Source organism: Crinia signifera, chromosome 9, assembly GCF_055691185.1.
Source record: "Crinia signifera chromosome 9, ASM5569118v1, whole genome shotgun sequence".
Lineage (NCBI taxonomy): Eukaryota > Metazoa > Chordata > Amphibia > Anura > Myobatrachidae > Crinia > Crinia signifera.
This window is the reverse complement of record NC_139225.1, coordinates 110,170,238-110,195,854: the sequence shown is the minus strand read 5'-3', so window position 1 is coordinate 110,195,854 and position 25,617 is coordinate 110,170,238. Positions and strand designations below refer to the sequence as shown.

The 25,617-nt window shown below is 44.2% G+C and overlaps 1 protein-coding gene across 1 annotated transcript in view; it reads left to right on the top strand.

Moving 5' to 3' along the window:
* The window catches only part of ADGRG4 (adhesion G protein-coupled receptor G4), a 91,200-nt gene that overhangs the window by 26,879 nt on the left and 38,704 nt on the right, over positions 1 to 25,617 (top strand). The window contains exons 4-7 of the mRNA XM_083159492.1: positions 990 to 2,675; positions 8,384 to 8,475; positions 10,438 to 10,502; positions 24,713 to 24,867. Of these exons, the coding sequence (XP_083015618.1) occupies positions 990 to 2,675; positions 8,384 to 8,475; positions 10,438 to 10,502; positions 24,713 to 24,867 (1,998 nt within the window). The remainder of the gene's footprint in view (positions 1 to 989; positions 2,676 to 8,383; positions 8,476 to 10,437; positions 10,503 to 24,712; positions 24,868 to 25,617) is intronic.

Genomic DNA, 25,617 nt, shown 5'->3' with positions numbered 1-25,617 from the left:
CTGCATAGTAAACAACCCTTATCACCATCAGAAATGGTGATAAGCTTAGCTTACTGCTGTTTGCTAATATTGAATTGTGATCATTATGTAGCCCTAATTAGCATCTGAAACTTTGGCCCTAAATCAGGTTGGCTTGGTAAGCAGTGAACATCGCTGCTTACCGAGCACCTGAGATGCCACCTCTCAGGTGCTGGTCATCATCAGATCATGCATGTGCGGACAGCTGCTGCCGGGGAGGGATCCAACAGAAATGTTCCAGAAAGTAGTCCATGGGCTCCAATGGCTAGCACCATCTTCAGATAACATTAGATTCCAGGTCCAAGTTTCAGAATGCTTTGTATTCCAGAGCTTAGTAGATTCAACATTTTAGTAGTCCCCATATACTGTACCTATTTTTGGAGTTGAAAATGGAGGACTATGGTCCTTTCTAGGTACATCCCCAAAAGACAAATACTGAGAGTGAATTTCATTGTCAGATGCTCCAGTTGTAACTAAACATGCTTGCTTACTTTTTCGGCTCATCAAGGAGACTCCTGAAACTTGGGTGGTGTTCCTCCCATTCTAGAAGAGTGGGCAAGTCTTTCAGAGCTGACTGCGACCACTAACTTCCTGAGTGACGTGGGTGGGCCGATGATGAAATTCACCCTGAATCATGTCATTGTGGCCAAGCTCCATGTAATCGTGGCACCCGCCACATATTTGATCTGTCATCTTCTGTTGCGCCAAGTCCCCCACAGTGTAGAAGGTGGCAGCCCAAAGGTTCTCTTCTCTAGTATGAACTAAAAGAACCACAACACACTCACTATCTGAAATGGAAAGTACAGTTTATAATTGAACTAAGCAACCATACTGTAATGCATTATTTTATACAGTTATTATACCCATATATAGGCTTATGGAGTAATAAAGCAGACAAACAAACATTATCAGAATTGGATTGTGAAAACTCCAGAAGACAAATATATAATGACTATTAATTTGATTTCCAGATACTCCGGTTCTAACGACAAGAAATCCTAAAATATCAACAGCACGACCACTACCAGAAATTGGAAGTACGGCACCTAAGAGCACGAAGCAACCTGACAGTAATTTATCCTCTGTACAGACTTCAACTTCTGCTTCTACTAGTGCTATTCGTGGAACAACACATGATGTTTTCAGGACATCTAGTACAGCCTCGACCACCGCACCAACTGTTATTAATCTGACTGTGTTCTCCAGCTCTCCATCACTGACTACTAGTACCACTTCTGTCCATTCCAGCCGACCATCACTGACTAATACCACTCCTGTCCAATCCAGCTCATCATCACTGACTAATACCACTTCTGTCCAATCCAGCTCATCATCACTTACTAGCACCATGTTGATCCAATCCAGCTCACCATTCCTGACTAATACCACTTCTGTCCAATCCAGCTCACCATCAATGACTAATACCACTTCTGTCCAGTCCAGCTCACAATCACTGACTAATACCACTTCTGTCCAATCCAGCTCACCATCACTGACTAGCACCACTTCTATGAAATCCAGTTCACAATCACTGACTAATACCACTTATTTCCAATCCAGCTCACCATCACTGACTAATACCACTTCTGTCCAATCCAGCTCACCATCACTGACTAATACCATTTCTGTCCAATCCACCTCACCATCACTGACTAATATCACATCTATCAAATCCAGTTCACCATCACTGACTAGGACCACTTCTGTCCAATCCAGCACACCATCACTAACTGGTACCACTTCTGTCCAATCCAGCACACTATCACTGACTAGCACCACTTCTGTCCAATCCAGCTCACCATCACTGACTAATACCACTTCTGCCAAACCCAGCTCACCATCACTGACTAATGTCACTTCTATCAAATCCAGCACACTATCACTGACTGGTACCACTTATGTTAAAGCTAGCTTACCATCACTGATTGGTACCACTTCTTTCAAATCTAGTTTACCATCATTGACTAATACCACGTCTGTCAAATCCAACTCACCAACAATGATTGATACCACTTCTACCAAGTCCAGTTCATCATCACTGACTAGCACCCCTTCTGTCAAATCCAGCTCACCATCAATGACTGGTGCAACTTCTGTCGAATCTAGCTCACCATCACTGACTAACATCACTTCTGTCAAATACAGCTCACCAACAATGATTGGTACCACTTCTGTCAAGTTCAGTGCACCATCATTGATTGGTAACACTTCTGTTAAATCCAGCTCACCATCATTGACTAATACCACTTCTGTCAAGTTCAGCTCACCATCACTAACTAGTACCACTTCTGTCAAGTCCAGCTCACCATCACTAACTAATACCACTTCTGTCAAACCCAGCACACCATCACTGACTAATACCACTTCTGTCAAACTCAGCTCACCATCACTGACTAGTACCACTTCGGGCAAGTCCAGCTCACCATCACTAACTAATACAACTTCTGTCAAATTGAGCTCACCATCACTGACTGGCACCACCTCTGTCAAAACCAGCTCACCATCACTGACTAGTACAACTAATAATAATAATAATAAGTCCTCATCCACTTCACCCCCTGCTCCCAATTCGGTGACAGCAACTTCAGTCTCAGAGACAGGAATCACAGACGTCCATACTTCAGAATCCAGGATGACACCTTTGCCAGCAGCCACAGGTAAGGTACAGGGATAAACTAATGTTTTTAGCCCATAAAGTTTTAAAGTGCCATTAAACCTCCACAACAATAACTGCCTATAAAACGTAAGAATTTACTATTTGTCTAAAGCTAATAAACTACAGACTCCTGCATTTAGTATGAAATAGAAGACTAATGGGTTGATACTAGTAAATGGGAAGGGTGCAAGGTATCATTGCCGTGAGAATTAAATGCCAGCAAACAGCACCGGATTTCACGCCCTTCGCAGGCTAGCTTCACATGCGCATGTGCAGGGCTGCTGTGTGGACGCCTGTGGATGGCGCTAATATAGGTCGGTCAAGATTGACATATTTGCAAACAGGGGAAAAATAATTTGATGGTCGGCGAGCATCGAATGATTTTGCCTCTGTACGCTCCCCTGCAAATGGATTTTTATGCAAAACATCCATTTGCAATGCGGCAGGGATGTTCGGATTACGGTCAAAGGGCGGGCATTCACTCGCCAGGCAGGTGGCATTAAATGGCTCTCTAGCCAGTGATTTTTCGCTGCTTAGCAAGTCAACCAGAATCAGGCCCATAGTGCCATTGTTAGCATTCTTAACACTAGCTCTTCAATTGTCTAGTTGGACTCGGGCATTTTTCAGTAGTTAGGGTCAAGCAGCATAATTTCACCAGACTATAGCACAGGGTTGCCTAACCTCCCGGAATGGCCGGGAAGCTCCCAAAAATCCCCCCTCCCCGATTGCGGCGTCTTCCTCCGACCTCGGCATTTAAATGCTGCAGTCTGCGGGTCTCAGAGGAGGGGGCAGAGCTAAAATGTCGAAATCGCATCATTTTAGCCCTGCCCCCTCAACAGTGATCCGTGGATTAGGTTATTTTACATCTTTGGGGCTGAGCTTAGTGACATCATGCTCAAGCCCCCCCCCCCCACCCCTGAACTGCTGTTGAAAGTCTTCTCTCTGGGCTTCCCGCAGAGAGGAGACTGGAAAAGTTGGCAACCCCGCTGTAGCAGAAGTCCCCAGGATATGAATGAGCATCCAGTTTCTTTGTGTTGGTGCTCTTGGGGTTAATGCAGTAACTTGTATGTGAGAGCTGGAATCCTTTGCAGATGGAGCTCTAGGGGTGATCTAGAATAAAAAAGTGCCGCAGTGCAAATAAGTCCCAATAGAGAGTCAGGTCCTTTTTTTTTTTTTAATTTGGACCCCGGAGGGATATTAAATAAATGGATACAGAGGGCCTGATTCAGACCTGCTAGCAAAGCTGCAATTTTTGCAGATGGAAAAAACCATGTGCACACGTGCAGAGAGAGTTACATTTTGGGGCGTTATTTTGTTTCTGTGCAGGGTAAATACTGGCTGCTTTATTTTTATACTGCAATCTAGATTTCAGATTGAACACCCCACCCAAATCTAATGCTGTGTACACACGGTGCGAATCTGACAATTTTATTTGATTTTGACTATATAGTCAAAATCTAATAGAAATCGCACAGTGTTAGCCACATTCAATACCGATGCGCGGCAGTAGCAACATAGGTGCCATTTTTCTTTGTGTACATGATCACAGCTTACAGTATGTACACGCCTTGTAAATGGCCAAGACACACCTGTGTTTTTACTGCCACTCCCCTATAACTCACCTAAACTGTAACTTCCTGTCAATCACTCTGCAATCTTTATTACAAGCAGATTTGCAATCAGCACCTTAAAACACGTGCAGTGCGATTGCAATACATGGAGCAGTCTGTCAATAATTGATCAATTTGCAAAATCATCAGCATAGTGTACAACTGAATTAGGCCCTACATACAAAAACTATGGCAAACTGTGCACCAGTATTTATATAGTGGCAATTATTTACAACTAGCTGATCCACCTGGCGTTGCCTGGGAAAACCTTGGTTTTTTTTTTTTTTTTTCCAAAATTGTTGTCTTATGCTGCGTTAAAGGCTCAAGATTGTAATTTATTAAAACCTCCACCATAATGTTAGAATGTGTTTGCATTGATACTCAATGCCAGCAATGAAATCAGGGGTGTTGTTGTTGTTGTTTGAAACGCACCACTCCTGACTTCATAGCTGGTGTGTGTTGATGAATTCCATAGCCACTCCTAAGATTTAGCACCTATGATGCATTTTTTTGTGTGTGTTTGTGTGTTGTAGTGTAAGTGGGTGTCAGTAGCGCACGCAGGGGGGGTTTCTGAGTACCCAGAAACCCCCCAGGAGTCTAGGGGCCCTAGCCTGAAAGCTGAGGGTCCCCTCTTTCCATGGGTACAATAATTTTAAAAATCGGCCCTTGGGAACGGGAGATATCTGACTTCAAAACAGTGGTCCCCATCCAAGCCTTCTAATTGCTCTTCCCAGTCAGATATTTCAGGTTCTGTCTGACTTACAGTTTTTCTGAGGGTATATTCCAAAAGCTGGGACTCTTCCCCTTTGAGGGACACTAGTAGCTAGTCTCTACTTTTCCCAGAACCAGAGATATCAGCCTTTCAGCAGCTGGTTACTGCTCCAGCTCCACACACCTGGTATGTAGTTTTATATACTCGTTGGCAGATTGCTCTGCCTCCTGAATTCTGATCCCCCAGTCCCCAATACCATTTGGTAGGTGGGATTCTCTAGTTTTTAATTCCATTAAAAGCTAAGAAATCTATTTCTGGGAACTGGAGATATCTGCAGTCAAGCAAGCTGTCCTCCCACCAGAAAATTATGAATAATAAGCCCACTCCATTATACACCCTCCTCTGCATATTAAACATCCTCTACCACCCTGGAAGTTATGTATCAGTAACCTCTTCATTCAGCCCAATGCCCCCTTGTCCCACCTCATCTCCCACCATCTGTGCAGTAAAGGGGTAATTAGTGGAAATTACTGATCCAGGCCCTACATGCTGAGCGGTTGATAGAATACCCCCTACCACACGGGGGACATCAAAGCTTCCCCCACCCCTACCGCTGGAGGATAGGTAGGGGCCCCAATACATTGCTATGCCCAGGGGTCTACACTGCTGTTATGTATGTATATATGTTTTTGTGTATTATTATTATTGTTATTATTATTATTTATATACATTTGGTCTATCTATAATACTTTAACTGACCCGGCATATACTGAGTCACCTAAGTGTCCGTCTCCGTGCTTTGCTCCGCCCCTCTGGAAACCCCCTTCTGAAAATCCTGCGTTTGCCACTGGGTGTGTGTACTGTGTGTAGTGTGGTGTGTTGTGTGTATCTGACGTATAAATATGTGTGTGCAATGGTCGAAGTGGAATTTTTGAAGTGGGGGTATGGGAAATTGAAGGTTGAAGTTATGTGCACACTCCAGAAAAAGAGGGTGCCGCCACTGAAAAGGGGGCATGTCCTAGAGTGTAGTGTACCATGCTGTATGCCCCTTATACACTTAATGCAAAACAGTAGTAGACCCCTTACACTTGCCCCTTAAATATTATGCAATGCGGAAAGAGCCAAAATTCCCCTTATGCGACACAGAATGAGCAAAAAAATTCACATTATACCACCCGGATTGAGCCAAAATTCATGTTATGCCAAACTGGAAGAGCCAAAATTCCTGTTATGCTACATAAATTGAGCCAAAATTCATGGTATGCAACATGGATTGAGGCAAAATTCACATCATGCCTCCCGGATTGAGCCAAAATTCACATTATACCACACAGAAAGAGCCAAAATTCACTTTATGCCACACGGATTGAGCAAAAATTCACATTATGCCACCCAGATTGAGCCAAAATTCACATTATGCCACCTGGATTGAGCCCAAATTCACATTATGCCACATGGCAGGGTGACGCATGGACAGAGACGTTGGGGTGATACAGGGACAGAGATGGCAGGGTGATGCAGGGACAGAGATGGTGGGGTGTTGCAGGGACAGAGATGGCAGGGTGATGCAGGGACAAAGATGGTGGGATGATACAGGGACAGAGATGGTGGGGTGATGCAGGGACAGAGAAGGTGGGGTGCTACAGGGACAGAGATGGCTGGGTGATGCAGGGACAGAGATGGCTGGGTGAATCAGGGACAGAGATGGTGGGGTGATGCAGGGACAGATATGGCGGGGTGATTCAGGGACAGAGATGGTGGGGTGACACAGGGACAGAGATGGCGGGGTGATGCAGGGACAGAGATGGTGGGGGGACATGCACCTCTATGTCACACTACATGTCACATTCATCCCACCTGCTACCTGTCTCGTTCATCTGACCCGGCTCCTGTTTACATCAATGGGGGAAGCCCAACCTCCGGACCGCAGCATCCTGTGGTCAGTATGGAGGTTGGACAGGGGTCACACACAGCCTCCGCTGCTGTCTGCTGTACTCTGCAGACAGCAGCAGAGTCAGGGAGGAGGTGAATGGATGTCTGTGTGCGACATCTATTCACCTCGCGGACAGGGGCTGGGGGTGTGCACGGGGACTGGGGGCAGCTTACTTTGGTGCTGGGCTTGCCCCAGCGCAATGATCACGGTCCTTGCGGTGGTGATCGCGTTCCTAGCACTTGGAGATGATGTCATCTTCAAGCGCCACCTCCGTCTACACTGCAGGTAGGCATCACAGTGTAAAAGGTGCAAATCCCAGATCCGACCTGGCTTTGATCCATGTTCCAAATACCATGTCAGAGCCGGGATTTTTGGTGTAAAAGAGTGTGTGTGTTCTGTGCGTGTTGTACTGTTTTTGGGTGTGTTGTAGTGTATATGGGTGTGTGTTGTACTGCTTGTGGTGTGTTATGTATTTGTGTGTGTGTATCTGTCCAATGTGTGTGTGAGGTGTGCTATGTATATATGTGTGTGTAGTGTGCTGTGTGTGCGTATATGGTGTACTGTGTAAAGTGTGTGTGTGTGTGTGTGTGTGTGTGTGTACAATGTGTAAGTCTGTGTGATGTGTGGTCAATGTATATCCCCAATAATTCCCAATTGTTGAAAGCCTTCACCATAATGTTAGGGTGCATACACACTGTACAATTTTTTTGACCAATTTGGTTGAAAGACATTTTCATTGAACCCACTGTCCTGGACTAAAGATGTTGACGAAAGATATTGACGACAGACGAAAGAAGAAAGATCTAGCTACAGTTTATAGGCTCTTTTTGAAAGATATTCAAATAGAGCTGCATGCACAGTTGACGAACAATCTTGATGAACAACTGGCGGGTATGCGCATCATCATTCATCGTTTGTTTGTCCAGGACACTGGGTTCAATGGAAATGTCTTTCAACCAAATTGGTCAAAAAAATTGTACAGTGTGTATGCACCTTAAGAATGTGTTTGCATTCATACTCAATGACAGCAATGAAATCAGGTGTGGTGTTCTTCCTTTGTCTTCGGTTTCCCAGATCATGGATCTTTTTTCCAGATCATCAATTAAGGCAAATTGAACCTTGGTGTTTTTTACATTTCTAAGTGAAATTTCCCAAAAACGGCTTAGAGGTGCACACCACCAGGTCCAGAGGTACCTTGTTGCTGAATTTGGCGTCTCTGAGTGCCACAGTGTGCCCGCAATGTAACACACCTGCACGCATGTACACACGCACACACTCTCATTAACTTATTATATAGATGCAAAACATGTTGCTTTTGCCTTGTAAATGATTGCTTTTAAAATGCAGACAGGCTTGCAGGAATTGCAGAACAGCCTGCACTCTGCGGCTAGTTTGTGTATTATCTATGTGTTGCATATCTGCTTTTATTTTTAATCCCTCTTATTGTTTCTTAGTCACTTTCTATGTTGTCAAAATGAGCGTAACAGTCACAGGAGCTCAAGGAAGCATTAAGGAAGAGCAGGCATTCACCCTCATGAAAAACATGGTAAGACATGAACTCTTATTCCCGCTTTGCCCCCTGATCGCGGCATCCTCCCCCCTGACCGCGGCGCTTAAATAACCCGATCTGCCGATCTGCGAGGAGGGGGCAGGGCTAAAGTGTCATCATTTTAGCCCCGCTTCCTCCACAGAGATTGGCAAATCGGGTTATTTTCCATCCTGGGTGCGGGGCTTAACCCCTTGAGTGGTGGGATTTGCTGGGGCAGGACAAACCTACCAGGGCAGGTTTGTCCTGCCCCAGCAAAACCCACCACAGATCATCTGAAGCTGCCGTTCCCCTCCCCCTCCCCTCACCTTTGCTCCGGTGTTAGTACGCCGGAGCTCCCGTGCTGCCATCAGACAGGCGGCAGGCTCGGGGACATTTCGCGGCTGCTCGGGAGGACTTGGGTGCCTTAACTCTCCCGAGTCCCCCCGAGCCGCCCCGAACATCCCCAAGCCTGCCGCCTGTCAATCACTACAACTAATGGCGGTGGGGGCAGGGAAGCTTCAGAGCTCCGGCGTACAATCGCCGGAGCTGAGAGGTGAGGGGGATCGACGGGAGGGGACATCAGAGTGGGAGTGCCCAGAAAGGTGATGCGCCAGTGGTGCACACCTGGACACCACTGGCGCACACCTTAATTTTAGTGGTGTGCCCGTAAATTTTCAGCGCACCTGAGCCCAAGAAATTTCCGGGCATGCCACTCAAGTGGTTAATGACGTCACGCTCAAGGCCCCTCCGTTTCCCCCCCAAGTGCTGCTGAAAGTCTCCTCTCCGGCTTCTCCCGGAAAGGAGACTACAATAATCGGCAACCCTGAAACACTGCAAAACGAGAAATATTTTTTTTAGCATCCATAGCAATCATGACCTGCCTATTAATCTGAATTCCTCATATTCCTAACAAGAAGTCTCAAAGCAGCCAGAGACTTACTCTCCGGTGTGATAAAAAAAGCATATCCAGTCGGGAGGTGACATCACACACCCTTCCAGGGGTGTATCTAGCAGATTGTGGGCCCCATTTCAAACTCTTTGAAAAAAACAAATTGGCCTATACATATGAAAAACAAAAACATACTCAGCACTGCAGATTCACCCCATCAACACCACCACACTGTGGCAAACAGCAAGCCTGGCATGTTACTTACTGGGAGATGGAGGAGGGAGGACAGTGCCGAAGCCACTTCATGCTCAGACTCCGGAGTCCGGAAGCTACAGTGTGTGGGGTCGATAGACGCGCATTGATCATGCTCATACAGTCTGTCAGCCACACTCCACCGCAGCAGAAATGCTGCTAGTTTGCATAGTCTGCACATGCGTGGGCTTCGGCTCCTACTTCCGTCGTCAGTCCAATAAATAAACATTCCAGATGATTACCACAACTATTCTCTTGGGGTCCCTCAAGCCACCGGGCCCCATAGCAACTGCACCCTCTATAGTGCCGCCACTGCACCTTCCTCTAAAACGCATTGTCATGCCTAGCGTTTTCTACTGCGCCCCCCCCTCAGCGGGGGAACCTGTCAATGAGTCATTGTAGCCCCGCCCACCGCTGGGCAATGCCTGAAATACCGGGGCCAGAGGATCTAATCGCACTGGCCCCGCACCTGTACTGCCCCATTCCCATCCCGTCAGTAGCCCTGCCCCCCATACCTCAATGAACTGGATGCCCGCTCTCCCGGATATGTAGTCAGAAAGCAGGCAACCCTGGATTGAGAACCACTGGTTTAGGGTATGTTTATGTCAGGGATATATATCCATGTTCCAGGGTAATTGAGTTTGAAGCTTTGCAACATAAAAAAAAGTATTCTCAGTATAAAATATAGGGTCACAGGTGGCTCTGATGATTCCATACCTCCCAACATTGAGGAATGGGGAGGGAGACTTCATTTTGGGGGCGTGGCCTATTGATTAGTAACAAATAGAAAACCTCTGCTGTGATTCATTCCGTGCATTTACACACATTTTCTTCCTCAGATCGACTTGCTCCTGAAGAACACAGACTTTGCTGTAATGCAGATTATGGTGTCTGATGATCTAGGGTACGTAATGTTCACAGTGTTAAGTGAACAGTGTCTGTAACCAAATACTGAGCTCAGTAACTTTTCTAATACAAACAATTCCATTTATGTGATGCATGATTAATTGCTTTCCTGTTTTTTTTTACCATCGAACAAGCTTAAAGTGAAACATATGTCAATAGTTTTGGTGACTCTATTGTGATGGGTGTGGTATGACACTCAGTCAGGATTCTGATGGTCAGTATACCGACATCAGAATCCTGACCGCCGGTCCTCCCACAGGGGGGTGAGCGCAGAGAAGCACCTTGCGGCTTCACTATGCTGGCCACGCTGCGGACTTGCTGCAGTCACCACAGGTTCTATTATCCCTCTGTGGGGTTCATGGACCCCCATGAGGGAGAATAACCCATGTTGGTCAGGATCCCGACTGTATGGCATTTAACAGTTGGGATTCTGATGTCGCTATACCGATCGTCGTAAGCCCGACTGTCAGAGCATCATCCGGCACCCATTGTGTCGTCATGATTTAGTATTATTGTAATATAATCACCATTGCATAAACATCTCCTAATGCTAAAATACCCACAACAGTGGCATAGCTGGATTATAGTATGGGCGGTGAAGATGGAAAATAAACACCCCAGGCCCATCCAAAATATGATATCATGAAGGCCCATCCTCAACATGTGAATTGTTCGGCCGTAGACACCCTCTTGTTCTGCAGGCGCACTCATAACATCACACACTGTACTGCATACAATAAACACTCAGCATTATCATAATAAAATACTACTTATATTACATAAAGAAGAGACACTGTCTAACATTATATAACATTTGGAAGGGAGTGTACTTAAGTTTGTTAGATTTAAACACATACAAATGTCCCAGGTGACATTTCCAAAACCCACTGAAAACAGATGTCCGGAATGATAATGACGGGAACATATTATGCTCTAGTTCTCATTTATAAATCACACACACTGGGGCTGATTCTGAGGTGCACTCATTTGTGGCCCCTTTTTGCTATGACCATTGCATTTCACTTTCATATACTAATGCAACAAGTTGCTGAATTAAGTCGCAAACAAGCCAATCCTGCCCATTGTTCTAGTGCAGTGGTCAGGGAACTCGGTCCTCATTACCCCACGCAGTGCATGTTTTGCAGGTCTCCTCACAGAATCACAAGTAAAATAATTAACTCCACCTGCAGATCTTATAAAATGTGTCTGTGAGTAATTAGTACACCTGTGCATCTGCTGAGTTACCAGCAAAACATGCACTGTGTGGAGTAATGAGGACCGAGTTCCCTGACCACTGTCCTAGTGTATGCAGATCCACCCATTGTTCTAGTGTATGCAGAACCACCCATTGTTCTAGTGTATGCAGTTGCAGCCTTTATCTCTAATAGTAGTTGGCTCTTGTGCCAGTCCCATGCTCGTAAACTGCCTGAAAACTGGTGTCTACTTGAGACATGACAATCAAGGGAGTAACTACTATAGGTGCACGGCTGCCCAGAGCTGAAGGGGGCCATCTATACTGTCTAAGTAATATGTTTTACATACATTTATTACCATCAGTTGCTAAATAGGGGGCCCTTACAAACTTTTGCTATGGGGCCTACTAATATCTAGTTACGCCCCTGATCACAATCCAACAAATAGCATTGTGTTGTACACATCACACAGAGACAACTACTCTTGCTTACCTCTGTAATGCTGCTGGTTGTTCTTCAATGCTGGAAGGTTGCTAAAAGCAAATAATTACCAGGTGCTTGTTTCCTATATGTTAACCCCTTCCCGACATTTGACGTATATATACGTCATGGTCGGGAAGTACTTCCCGACACATGACGTATATATACGTCATGGCTGAAAACTGTCACTGCGTCTAGAGACGCAGTGACAGAGGGACAATGTCTGCTGTCCCTGACAGCAGACATGTCCCTGCGTGCCCGGGGGGGGCTGCGATGCCGCCCCCCCGTCGCCGATCACTGTGATTGGCTGTTCAGTGTGAACAGCCAATTACAGCGTTTTCTGTGTCACCGGCGAATAACGTTCGCCGGTGACATGGGATCGGAGGTGATTGGTGCTGTAAAGTACAGCACCAATCACCGTGGGGTGTAAGGGTGACACTGGTGTCACCCCACCTCACCCCGCCCGCCCCCAAAGGCCGTGATTGGTTCGTCGGACCGACGGACCAATCACAGCCATGGAGGGGGGTTTAAACTAACGGTGACTGCACTGCAGACGCCATTCCGGTCTGGAATTGCGTGCAGTGTGGTCACCGTGCCTGGCTGCCGCAGTATACTGACCTGATCCGTGCAAAACGTGCAAAATACTTACCTGATCACTGCCTGGATCTTGCTACTTGTGTTGTGCTGTGTTGTGCTGTGTTGTGCTGCTGCAGTTAGCTAGAGAGAGAGAGATAGAGAGAGATAGAGAGAGATAGAGAGGCCTAGTGACAGAGAGTGCTATATTTTGCTGCAGTGTAATAGAGTTATAGATAGAGAGAGAGATAGAGAGAGAGAGATAGAGAGATAGTGACAGATTGTGATATATATTTTTTATATAACTGACTGCTGCCCCCCCTTTTGTGCTGATCACTATATCTGAGGTGATCAGCAACTTTTTTGGGGGTGCAGGGGTTTGCTGCAGTGTCATAGAGTGATAGATAGTGAGAGATAGAGAGATAGAGAGAGAGAGTGATAGAGAGTGCTAAATTTTGTGTCTGCTGCCCCCGCCTTTTGTGCTGATCACTATATCTGAGGTGATTAGCAACTTTTTTGGGGGTGCAGGGGTTTGCTGCAGTGTCATAGAGTGATAGATAGTGAGAGATAGAGAGATAGAGAGAGAGAGTGATAGAGAGTGCTAAATTTTGTGTCTGCTGCCCCCGCCTTTTGTGCTGATCACTATATCTGAGGTGATCAGCAACTTTTTTGGGGGTGCAGGGGTTTGTTTTTTAAATTCCTGTCAGTGCTGCAGTGTCATAGAGTGATAGATAGTGAGAGATAGAGAGAGAGAGTGACAGAGAGTGATAGAGTGCTATATTTTGTGTCTGCAGGAAATATATACCTGCCAGTTGCACCAAAGGTTGTGCACCTGCTGCCCCTCACCTTTTTTTTTTTTTTTGAGGGTGCTGTGGGTATTTTTACACACACTGTGATTTTGTGGGTGTCCTGTGGCCACTGTGCGCTGATCAGTGACGTACATCACTGATCAGCTTTTTCGGCACAGGGTTGATTTTTTTTTTTTTAATAAATTCCTGTTGCCTTTGAGCGCTGTTCAGTGACGGTCGTTACTGACTAACATCTGTGCTCAATTTTTGGTGCAGGACCTTTTTTTTTTTTTTTTTTAATAAATTCCTGTTGCCTTTGAGCGCTGTTCAGTGACGGTCGTTACTGACTAACATCTGTGCTCAATTTTTGGTGCAGGACCTTTTTTTTTTTTTTTTTTTTAATAAATTCCTGTTGCCTTTGAGCGCTGTTCAGTGACGGTCGTTACTGACTAACATCTGTGCTCAATTTTTGGTGCAGGACCTTTTTTTTTTTTTTTTTTTTAATAAATTCCTGTTGCCTTTGAGCGCTGTTCAGTGACGGTCGTTACTGACTAACATCTGTGCTCAATTTTTGGTGCAGGACCTTTTTTTTTTTTTTTTTTTTTCTGCACTACATACACACTACCTGGTTGAAATAAAGTTTGTACCCCCCCCTACACTATACACGTGTTGAAACATTTCACAACCACAAACACAAAAATAAAAATGGCATCCCAAAGGTCATCCCAAATGTCATCCCAGTCATCCAGAAGAATGTACTCAGCGGAGGAGGCATATGCCATGCTTGCCTCTGACAGTGACACAGACAGTGATGCAAGCGGGGAATTTGAAGGATTTGTGTTAACCTCATCTTCCTCCTCTAGTGATGAGGGACCCCCTCAAAGACGCCCCCGTAGAGCAGCTGAGACCCCCCCCCCAATGATTGATCCCGTATGGATCCCACCACCAGCCAATTTTGAGCCCCAGGTTCCTGAGTTTTTGGCCATCCCAGGAATCCAATTTGATTCCACAGGTCTCAGAGAAATTGACTTCTTCAAATTATTTTTCTCTGATGATTTTATAAATTTAATGGTGGACCAAACTAATTTATATGCCCAGCAGTTTATTGCTCAAAACCCCACGTCATCATTTGCTAGGTGGACCCCTGTAGATGCAGTAGAGATGATGGCGTTTTGGGGTCTGGTGTTTCATATGGGCATAGTAAAAAAGCCAGAAATTAGGCAATATTGGAGTACAGATGTTCTGTACAGTACCCCATTTTACCGTATGGCCATGACCCGGACTCGTTTTGAGATGATCCTTAAATTTCTGCATTACAGCGATAATGCACAGTGCCCACCCAGAGATGATCCCACCTTTGACCGGCTATTCAAAGTCAGGCCGGTCATTGATCATTTCAGCGCCAAATTTGAGGAGATGTACATCCCCCAACAATTCATTTGTGTGGACGAGTCCCTTTTACATTTTAAAGGAAGGGTTAAATTCCGCCAGTACCTTCCCAATAAGAGGGCAAGGTATGGCATAAAATTGTATAAACTGTGTGAAAGCACCTCAGGGTACACCCACAGGTTTAGGGTATATGAAGGGAAGGATTCAAGTATTGAACCGCCAGAATGCCCCCCCTCCCTCGTAGGTGTTAGTGGAAAAATTGTCTGGGATTTAGTGCACCCCTTCCTGGATAAAGGTTATCACCTCTATGTGGATAACTTTTACACTAGCATCCCCCTGTTTAAGGCCCTTGGTTCAAGAGGTACAGCAGCTTGCGGTACTGTGCGCAAGAACCAAAGAGGCCTCCCAAAAACGCACATTGCCCAAGTAATGAGAAGGGGTGAAAGCAGGGGAATATGCACTGAAAATATGTTGTTGGTCAAATATAAGGACAAGAGGGATGTCCTTATACTGACAACAATTCACGGAGACAGTACCACCTCCGTCCCTGTACGAGGTACCAGTACCCACACCTCAAAACCTAATTGTATCCTGGATTACAATAGGTACATGGGCGGAGTGGATCTTTCAGATCAGGTACTGAAGCCGTACAGTGCCCTGCGGAAAACAAAAATCTGGTACAAGAAGCTGGCCGTGTATATCATCCAGATGGCACTGTATAACGCTTACGTGCTATTCCGTTCTACCGGCCAGAGGGGGACATTTATGCACTTTCAAGAGGAAGTCATAAAGGGCCTGATATTTGGGAACCAGCAGGCAGAGGGCCCCAGTACTTCTAGTACTGGCCCCCGTATTGTACCAGGGCAGCATTTTCCCAACGAAATCCCCTCCACTGCAAAAAAGGGCAGGACACAAAAAAGGTGCAAAGTTTGTTATAAAAGGGGAATAAGAAAGGAAACTATTTTCCACTGTGAAACTTGCCCTGACAAACCCGGCCTTTGCATAAAGGAGTGTTTTAAAATATACCACACATCTATGGATTATTAGGTCCATCAATTCACCGTGCATCGGGGGTCTTGCTAATGCCACATAGCACCCACCATTCATTCCACCTGAATCTGAGCCGCAAAATCCAAAAATCACTCCTTCCCTTCTGAGTCCTGCCATGCACCCAACTGGTATTTTTTGGTCACATGTGAGGCATTGCCGTACTCGGGAGAAATTGGGGCACAGATTTTGGGGTGCTTTTTCTCCTTCATACCTTCTGAAAATGAAAAATTTTGAGCCAGAACTGCATTTTTGTGTAAAAAATGTAATTTTTCATGTTCACTGCCCACTTGTATCAAAATTGGTGAAACCCCTGGGGGTTTGAAATGTACACTATACCCCTAGATGAATTCCCTGAGGGGTGTAGTTTGCAAAATGGGGTGACTTGTGGGGGGGTTCCACTGTATTGGTGCTTGGGGGGGTCTTGCTAATGCGACATAGCACCCACCAAAATTCCACCAGAATCTGAGCTGCAAAATCCAAAAATCACTCCTTCCCTTTTGAGTCCTGCCATGCACCCAACTGGTATTTTTTGGTCACATGTGAGGCATTGCCGTACTCGGGAGAAATTGGGGCACAGATTTTGGGGTGCTTTGTCTCCTTCATACCTTCTGAAAATGACAAATTTTGAGCCAGAACTGCATTTTTGTGTAAAAAAATGTAATTTTTCATTTTCACTGCCCACTTGTATCAAAATTGGTGAAACCCCTGGGGGTTTGAAATGTACACTATACCCCTAGATGAATTCCCTGAGGGGTGTAGTTTGCAAAATGAGGTGACTTGTGGGGGGGTTCCACTGTATTGGTGCAACATAGCACCCACCATTCATTCCACCAGAATCTGTGCTGCAAAATCCAAAAATCACTCCTTCCCTTCTGAGTCCTGCCATGCACCCAACTGGTATTTTTTGGTCACATGTGAGGCATTGCCGTACTCGGGAGAAATTGGGGCACAGATTTTGGGGTGCTTTTTCTCCTTCATACCTTCTGAAAATGAAAAATTTTGAGCCAGAACTGCATTTTTGTGTAAAAAATGTAATTTTTCATTTTCACTGCCCACTTGTATCAAAATTGGTGAAACCCCTGGGGGTTTGAAATGTACATTATACCCCTAGATGAATTCCCTGAGGGGTGTAGTTTGCAAAATGGGGTCACTTGTGGGGGGGTTCTACTGTATTGGTGCTTGGGGGGTCTTGCTAATGCGACATAGCACCCACCAAAATTCCACCAGAATCTGAGCTGCAAAATCCAAAAATCACTCCTTCCCTTTTGAGTCCTGCCATGCACCCAACTGGTATTTTTTGGTCACATGTGAGGCATTGCCGTACTCGGGAGAAATTGGGGCACAGATTTTGGGGTGCTTTTTCTCCTTCATACCTTCTGAAAATGAAAAATTTTGAGCCAGAACTGCATTTTTGTGTAAAAAATGTAATTTTTCATGTTCACTGCCCACTTGTATCAAAATTGGTGAAACCCCTGGGGGTTTGAAATGTACACTATACCCCTAGATGAATTCCCTGAGGGGTGTAGTTTGCAAAATGGGGTGACTTGTGGGGGGGTTCCACTGTATTGGTGCAACATAGCACCCACCATTCATTCCACCAGAATCTGTGCTGCAAAATCCAAAAATCACTCCTTCCCTTCTGAGTCCTGCCATGCACCCAACTGGTATTTTTTGGTCACATGTGAGGCATTGCCGTACTCGGGAGAAATTGGGGCACAGATTTTGGGGTGCTTTTTCTCCTTCATACCTTCTGAAAATGAAAAATTTTGAGCCAGAACTGCATTTTTGTGTAAAAAATGTAATTTTTCATTTTCACTGCCCACTTGTATCAAAATTGGTGAAACCCCTGGGGGTTTGAAATGTACATTATACCCCTAGATGAATTCCCTGAGGGGTGTAGTTTGCAAAATGGGGTCACTTGTGGGGGGGTTCTACTGTATTGGTGCTTGGGGGGTCTTGCTAATGCGACATAGCACCCACCAAAATTCCACCAGAATCTGAGCTGCAAAATCCAAAAATCACTCCTTCCCTTTTGAGTCCTGCCATGCACCCAACTGGTATTTTTTGGTCACATGTGAGGCATTGCCGTACTCGGGAGAAATTGGGGCACAGATTTTGGGGTGCTTTTTCTCCTTCATACCTTCTGAAAATGAAAAATTTTGAGCCAGAACTGCATTTTTGTGTAAAAAATTTAATTTTTCATGTTCACTGCCCACTTGTATCAAAATTGGTGAAACCCCTGGGGGTTTGAAATGTACACTATACCCCTAGATGAATTCCCTGAGGGGTGTAGTTTGCAAAATGGGGTGACTTGTGGGGGGGTTCCACTGTATTGGTGCTTGGGGGGTCTTGCTAATGCGACATAGCACCCACCAAAATTCCACCAGAATCTGAGCTGCAAAATCCAAAAATCACTCCTTCCCTTTTGAGTCCTGCCATGCACCCAACTGGTATTTTATGGTCACATGTGAGGCATTGCCGTACTCGGGAGAAATTGGGGCACAGATTTTGGGGTGCTTTTTCTCCTTCATACCTTCTGAAAATGAAAAATTTTGAGCCAGAACTGCATTTTTGTGTAAAAAATGTAATTTTTCATGTTCACTGCCCACTTGTATCAAAATTGGTGAACCCCTGGGGGTTTGAAATGTACACTATACCCCTAGATGAATTCCCTGAGGGGTGTAGTTTGCAAAATGGGGTGACTTGTGGGGGGGTTCCACTGTATTGGTGCTTGGGGGGTCTTGCTAATGCGACATAGCACCCACCAAAATTCCACCAGAATCTGAGCTGCAAAATCCAAAAATCACTCCTTCCCTTTTGAGTCCTGCCATGCACCCAACTGGTATTTTTTGGTCACATGTGAGGCATTGCCGTACTCGGGAGAAATTGGGGCACAGATTTTGGGGTGCTTTGTCTCCTTCATACCTTCTGAAAATGACAAATTTTGAGCCAGAACTGCATTTTTGTGTAAAAAAAATGTAATTTTTCATTTTCACTGCCCACTTGTATCAAAATTGGTGAAACCCCTGGGGGTTTGAAATGTACACTATACCCCTAGATGAATTCCCTGAGGGGTGTACTTTGCAAAATGGGGTGACTTGTGGGGGGGTTCCACTGTATTGGTGCAACATAGCACCCACCATTCATTCCACCAAAATCTGTGCTGCAAAATCCAAAAATCACTCCTTCCGTTCTGAGTCCTGCCATGCACCCAACTGGTATTTTTTGGTCACATGTGAGGCATTGCCGTACTCGGGAGAAATTGGGGCACAGATTTTGGGGTGCTTTTTCTCCTTCATACCTTCTGAAAATGAAAAATTTTGAGCCAGAACTGCATTTTTGTGTAAAAAAATGTAATTTTTCATTTTCACTGCCCACTTGTATCAAAATTGGTGAAACCCCTGGGGGTTTGAAATGTACACTATACCCCTAGATGAATTCCCTGAGGGGTGTAGTTTGCAAAATGGGGTGACTTGTGGGGGGGTTCCACTGTATTGGTGCTTGGGGGGTCTTGCTAATGCGACATAGCACCCACCAAAATTCCACCAGAATCTGAGCCGCAAAATCCAAAAATCACTCCTTCCGTTCTGAGTCCTGCCATGCACCCAACTGGTATTTTTTGGTCACATGTGAGGCATTGCCGTACTCGGGAGAAATTGGGGCACATATTTTGGGGTGCTTTTTCTCCTTCATACCTTCTGAAAATGAAAAATTGTGAGCCAGAACTGCATTTTTGTGTAAAAAAATGTAATTTTTCATTTTCACTGCCCACTTGTATCAAAATTGGTGAAACCCCTGGGGGTTTGAAATGTACACTATACCCCTAGATGAATTCCCTGAGGGGTGTACTTTGCAAAATGGGGTGACTTGTGGGGGGGTTCCACTGTATTGGTGCAACATAGCACCCACCATTCATTCCACCAGAATCTGTGCTGCAAAATCCAAAAATCACTCCTTCCCTTCTGAGTCCTGCCATGCACCCAACTGGTATTTTTTGGTCACATGTGAGGCATTGCCGTACTCGGGAGAAATTGGGGCACAGATTTTGGGGTGCTTTTTCTCCTTCATACCTTCTGAAAATGACAAATTTTGAGCCAGAACTGCATTTTTGTGTAAAAAAATGTAATTTTTCATTTTCACTGCCCACTTGTATCAAAATTGGTGAAACCCCTGGGGGTTTGAAATGTACACTATACCCCTAGATGAATTCCCTGAGGGGTGTAGTTTTCAAAATGGGGTGACTTGTGGGGGGGTTCCACTGTATTGGTGCTTGGGGGGTCTTGCTAATGCGACATAGCACCCACCAAAATTCCACCAGAATCTGAGCTGCAAAATCCAAAAATCACTCCTTCCCTTCTGAGTCCTGCCATGCACCCAACTGGTATTTTTTGGTCACATGTGAGGCATTGCCGTACTCGGGAGAAATTGGGGCACAGATTTTGGGGTGCTTTGTCTCCTTCATACCTTCTGAAAATGACAAATTTGGAGCCAGAACTGCATTTTTGTGTAAAAAAAATAATTTTTCATTTTCACTGCCCAGTTGTACCACAATTGGTGAAACCCCTGGGGGTTTGAAATGTACACTATACCCCTAGATGAATTCCCTGAGGGGTGTAGTTTGCAAAATGGGGTCACTTGTGGGGGGGTTCCTAACTTTTAGCATCTTATGGTGCCTAGAAACCTACATGGTGCCTAAAAAATAATCTCATAAAAAGGAGGCTCCAAAATCAAGTAGGTGCTCCTTCTATTATGAAGCCTGTGGTTTGGTCACCGTGCACACTAGGGCCACATATAGGATATTTATGAAAACAAAAGAATTGGGGGAATCAATTTTTAGTCACATTTCTCTAGTAAAATGTACTGTGTTCCTTAGAAAAATGTATTAAAATTGCAAATCTGCAAAAAAAAAGAAATTTTGAAATTTCACCTACACTTTGTTTTAATTCCTGTGAAACACCTAAAGGGTTAACAAACTTCCAAAATGCTGTTTTGAATACTGTGAGGGGTGCAGTTTTTGAAATGGCATCATTTATGGGGGTGTCTCACATACAAGTCCCTCAAAGTCACATCAGAACTGAACTGGTCCCTAAAAAAATCAGTGTTTGAAATTTTCTTGAAAATTTGAGAATTTGCTATTCATATTGTAAGCCTCCTAGTGTCCCAAAAAATTAAAAGGAAGTTGAAATAATGATGTCAACATAAAGTAGACATATGGTCTATGTTAGTTATTCACTATTTTGAGTGGTAAGATTATTTGTCTCACAAGCAGAAAATTTAACATTTTGCAAATCGCTAAATTTTCCATTTTTTCACGATATTTTGGTATTTTTCACAAAAAAACACAGACTGTATCGACCCAAATTTACCACTAATTTGAAGTACAATGTGTCACGAAAAAACAATCTCAAAACCACTGGGATAAGTAAAAGCAAAAAAAAGTTATCCCCACTTAAGTGAGACATGTCAGATTTGAAAAAAATGGCTCTGTCAGGAACGCAAAAACTAGCTCTGTCAGGAAGGGGTTAATAAAGTGGATAGCAAAAGTAGGATAGACAATACAAAGAGTGAGATAAAGATTAAATTACAGTATAATCAAAATATAATAATTTAATCTTTATCTCACTCTTTGTTTTGTCTATCCTACTTTTGCTATCCACTTTATTAACAGATAGGAAACAAGCGCCTGGTAATTATTAGCTTTTTGCAACCTTCCAGCCAATTTCCCTACCTACCGGGCAGCTCCAACACTGAGCGCAAATTCCTTTTTTTTGGGACACCCTCTCTCAATCTTCTGTTCTTCAATGCTGTCCCCCAGCCATTTTCTCCAAGGGAAGAAAAACATCTGAGAGCACCCAATAGGATGATGCAGATGCTCATCCTGCCATTAAAAAGGCCCCAAAGCAATCTGAGTACATGTTTAGACCACGAACTATGATCATATTATTCCCCACTCCCGTGGAAATATACAGCCACAAGCTTCTATACCATAATGCCAGTGCCATTATGCTATTTAAAAAAAAGTGGCTGCATAGGAGCCCGTTTGGCGTTTTCCAGGCCCCCAGCTACATCACTGCCCAAAAGATCCAATGCAATGACACAACTGCTATATTCTTGTGGTACTACCCAGGAAGCTTAGCATTGCATGGTCAATTTTATTATCAGATAGTGATTCACAAACGCAGGATACATCCACTTCAAGCAGTCAGAGAGCTATATATAGATTTAATTAGAGTAATTATAATATTCATGAACAGTGTTATTGAGTTTTATAGACTACCTGATAAATGGGAAAACTAACCACATTGACTGGTGTCTATTTAAATTCTAAGAAGTATCTTGGAAGCATTAAATTTAATAAAGTGATGGAAATATGGTCTGTAGATAGGGGTAAAGAGCTGAGCAATTAAAATGTGAATGCCGATAGCTATTTCACAAGGATCGGTGTAACATATGCTCACAGTTTATACAATATACAGTAGATCTTAGGTGCTAATGAGCTTATTTTGATTAACATCAGTAAGAGACAAAGAGTCAGATATAGTAACAGATGATCTATCCAAGTGATACAGTAATTGCATTAAACTCAATTACCCAGAAAGTAACAAATAATGTTAGAGATGAAGGATTTAATTGAAAGTATTCCAACAGGAAATGTATCACAAATGTATCACAGTCATAAACAGATTATTAAGAAGCAATGGTTTGATCTTGATTAATGTCATACCAAACAAAACAGGAAATGATTCATCTAGATGTCATTGGTACTACCAGTTGCTGTATACATGCAAAAGCACATTTATGGGCACATTTAGACCATTTTAAAGAAACACAATCAAAGGTCACAGGTAATAAAAGGCCTGGTTCAGACACGGACACAATGTGTATTTATGGCGATGGATTAGTAATGGATTTATAAGTGATTGACAGGTAGACAGCGTTATGGGAGGTAATGGGAAGCGGCTAGAACAGCACAGGCATGTTAGGATTGTTTTATGGGCATGACACAGAGCCCGATTCAGACCTGATCGCTAAGCTACATGTTTACGCAGCCTAGAGAACAGATTAATGCACACACACACCCCGGCCAAAGGCATCCCTGTGCATGCGGGATGTGAATGCAGATATACCCCTGGAAAGGAAAAAAACAGTACGCTATTGGGCACTGGCAGGGGGTGCTTTGGGGCGCTGGCAGGGGGTGGTTAGACAAGCAGCTACTTAAGGGATGGAGTAGATCCCTATAAACCTAGAGAAGAAGAAAATAAAAAAAGTAGCGCTAGTATACCAATGAGGAGTTTAAACATACAATATACATTTAATTGGTATATTAGCTTTACTTTTTCTTTTCTTCTTTACAGATGTTGGTGCATGTCTGGTATTCGCGCTGATACAAGCAGCCACCAAGTGACTCCTGGGTGACGCGGTGGCTGCGAGCGCCTGACACAGAAGGAGCAATCGGATTTCTCCTCTGTGCAGCTGCATGCGAACAGGGGTGTACCGGGATGCCTTAAGCAAGGGGGGGGGGGTGCATTTCCCAGGGTCCGGGACCTGCCACAGCCTCCTGACTCCCTGCCCGACCTCTCAGAACGCCGCTCAAGCCCCACAGAGAGCCACGACTGAGCACGGACAGGTGAGTAGCGGACCTGCCGTAACCTGTGGTGGCCTCCCTTGACACCTTCCTGCATACACCCCTGTACCAATTATGAAGCAGATCAATAGCTAACTGGGGATTGGCCAATTATTGTATATGGATGTACAGTAAATAAATTCCGACACCTTAGTAAATTTACTTTATAGACAGCATTTTGGTCTAGCATACAAATGAAACAAACCTGGAAGACTGTCAGAACGTCTGAACGGACTACACCAAAGTAGCATTATATGTTGCCAGCCAGACTTGACAGAATTCAACCAGGTTTCTGTAAAGAGGAGGTAGAATACAGTGCCATACAAAGGGACATCTAATTAGCCATGAGTAGCTCTACTAATACATTTGCAGCCTTGTAGTCTTAACTGGGAGTCTTTACTGATTTTCTTCCAGGATTTCTTTGAGGAATTTACCTAGCATTAGACTATAATTACTATATTCTAGGGGGTATTCAATGTCAGGGGCACGGCTGTCGAGCTAGCGCGACAGCCGTGCCCCTGTCCCATCCTCGCTTTGCTCGACTGGAGCTCGGCAGTTGGTATTCAATGTCCCGGCTGCCGAGCGGCGAGAAGGGGGCGTGGCCGCGAACTGAGGCCGGAAATACTCGAGCTCCGGCCGGCAGCTCGACTATTTCCGGCTTTTCTTGGCAGAACGAGCCTGACAGCTTCTGAAGTCGGGCTCGTTCTGCCAAGAACCCCTGTTCAATGCTGTCGGGGAAGACAGCATTGAATAGGGCCCCGCAGCCATCTCCCCCGTCGGGAGATGGCTGCGGGAGCACGACAGCCATTGAATCCTCCCCTATATCTCTTAATTTCTTTTTTTTTTGTATTTTGCTTTTCTAATCATATTTGAATCCTCTTTTTCTCCTAAAGTGATTTTTAAAATATTGATTTCCTGTCAAAATAATTATATTTCTTGATTGTGCTGCAAGAAAAGAAAAGCCAATGTGGACTTTGATACTTCCAAGTTAGTATTACAGTATTATTTGTTTTTCCATTTGTGTGCATTTATTTTGTATCTGAAATGTCATATATAATACTAAATACAAATGTGCTTTTTTATTTACTTTCATTTATTTTATTTTCTCTAGTTATAACTCCAAATCCATTGTCCAGGCTACTTCTGATGGATCCCCGGAATCAGTTGCTTCAATGTTGAATAATCTTCTGGAAAATAAGGATTATACAGATCCACAGCTCTGTAATATAAATCTGTCTGTACAATCCGTGTCTATACAGCACTTGGGTAACTGTTTTGTTTCAAAGCAATCATTTTATGCAGTCATAAATTCATTTATTTACTGTTTAATTGACTTCCTTTTTCCAGAGTCAAACAATGCAAACCCTTATGTCAGAAGGATACGTATTACTGCACAATAGTTTTGCACATAATTCTATAAAACATTTTACTAGTTTATGAAAATATAATTACTTTCTCCCAGGTGTTTGGTTACTTTTTTGCAAATGAACAACACTGTACAGTATACTGAATTAAATTATATTTTAACAAGCATTGGAAGGTTGCATTTCAAACATTAAATGGAAACATATCCAGCCCAGGATTTAATTAAACACATTATATGGGGAAATAAAGCCTAGCGTAATGGCCGATACATAATTGTCATAGCCCCAAAAAAACTGCAACCAGCCCTAGTGGATATTGTTTAGTTAAAATATTAGTAGATGCTCATAGCCAGGGGTTTCTTAATTGTTGTCAGGGGCTTCTTGCTTTTGCCAGGAGTTTATTGCTCATTGCCACTGGTAACTTGCTCATGGCCAGGGCTTGTTGCCAGGGGATTCTCGCTCATTGCCAGGGGTTTCCTGCTCATTGCCAGGGGTTACGTGCTTGTTGCCAGAGGTTTACATGGTTGTTGTCAGGGGGGTTATTGCTTGTTGCTAGGGAGTTAAATGCTTGTTGTCACGGGGTTCTTGCTTATTGCCAGGGGGTTACATGCTCGTTGCCAGCAGTTTACATGCTTGTTACCAGGGGCTACAT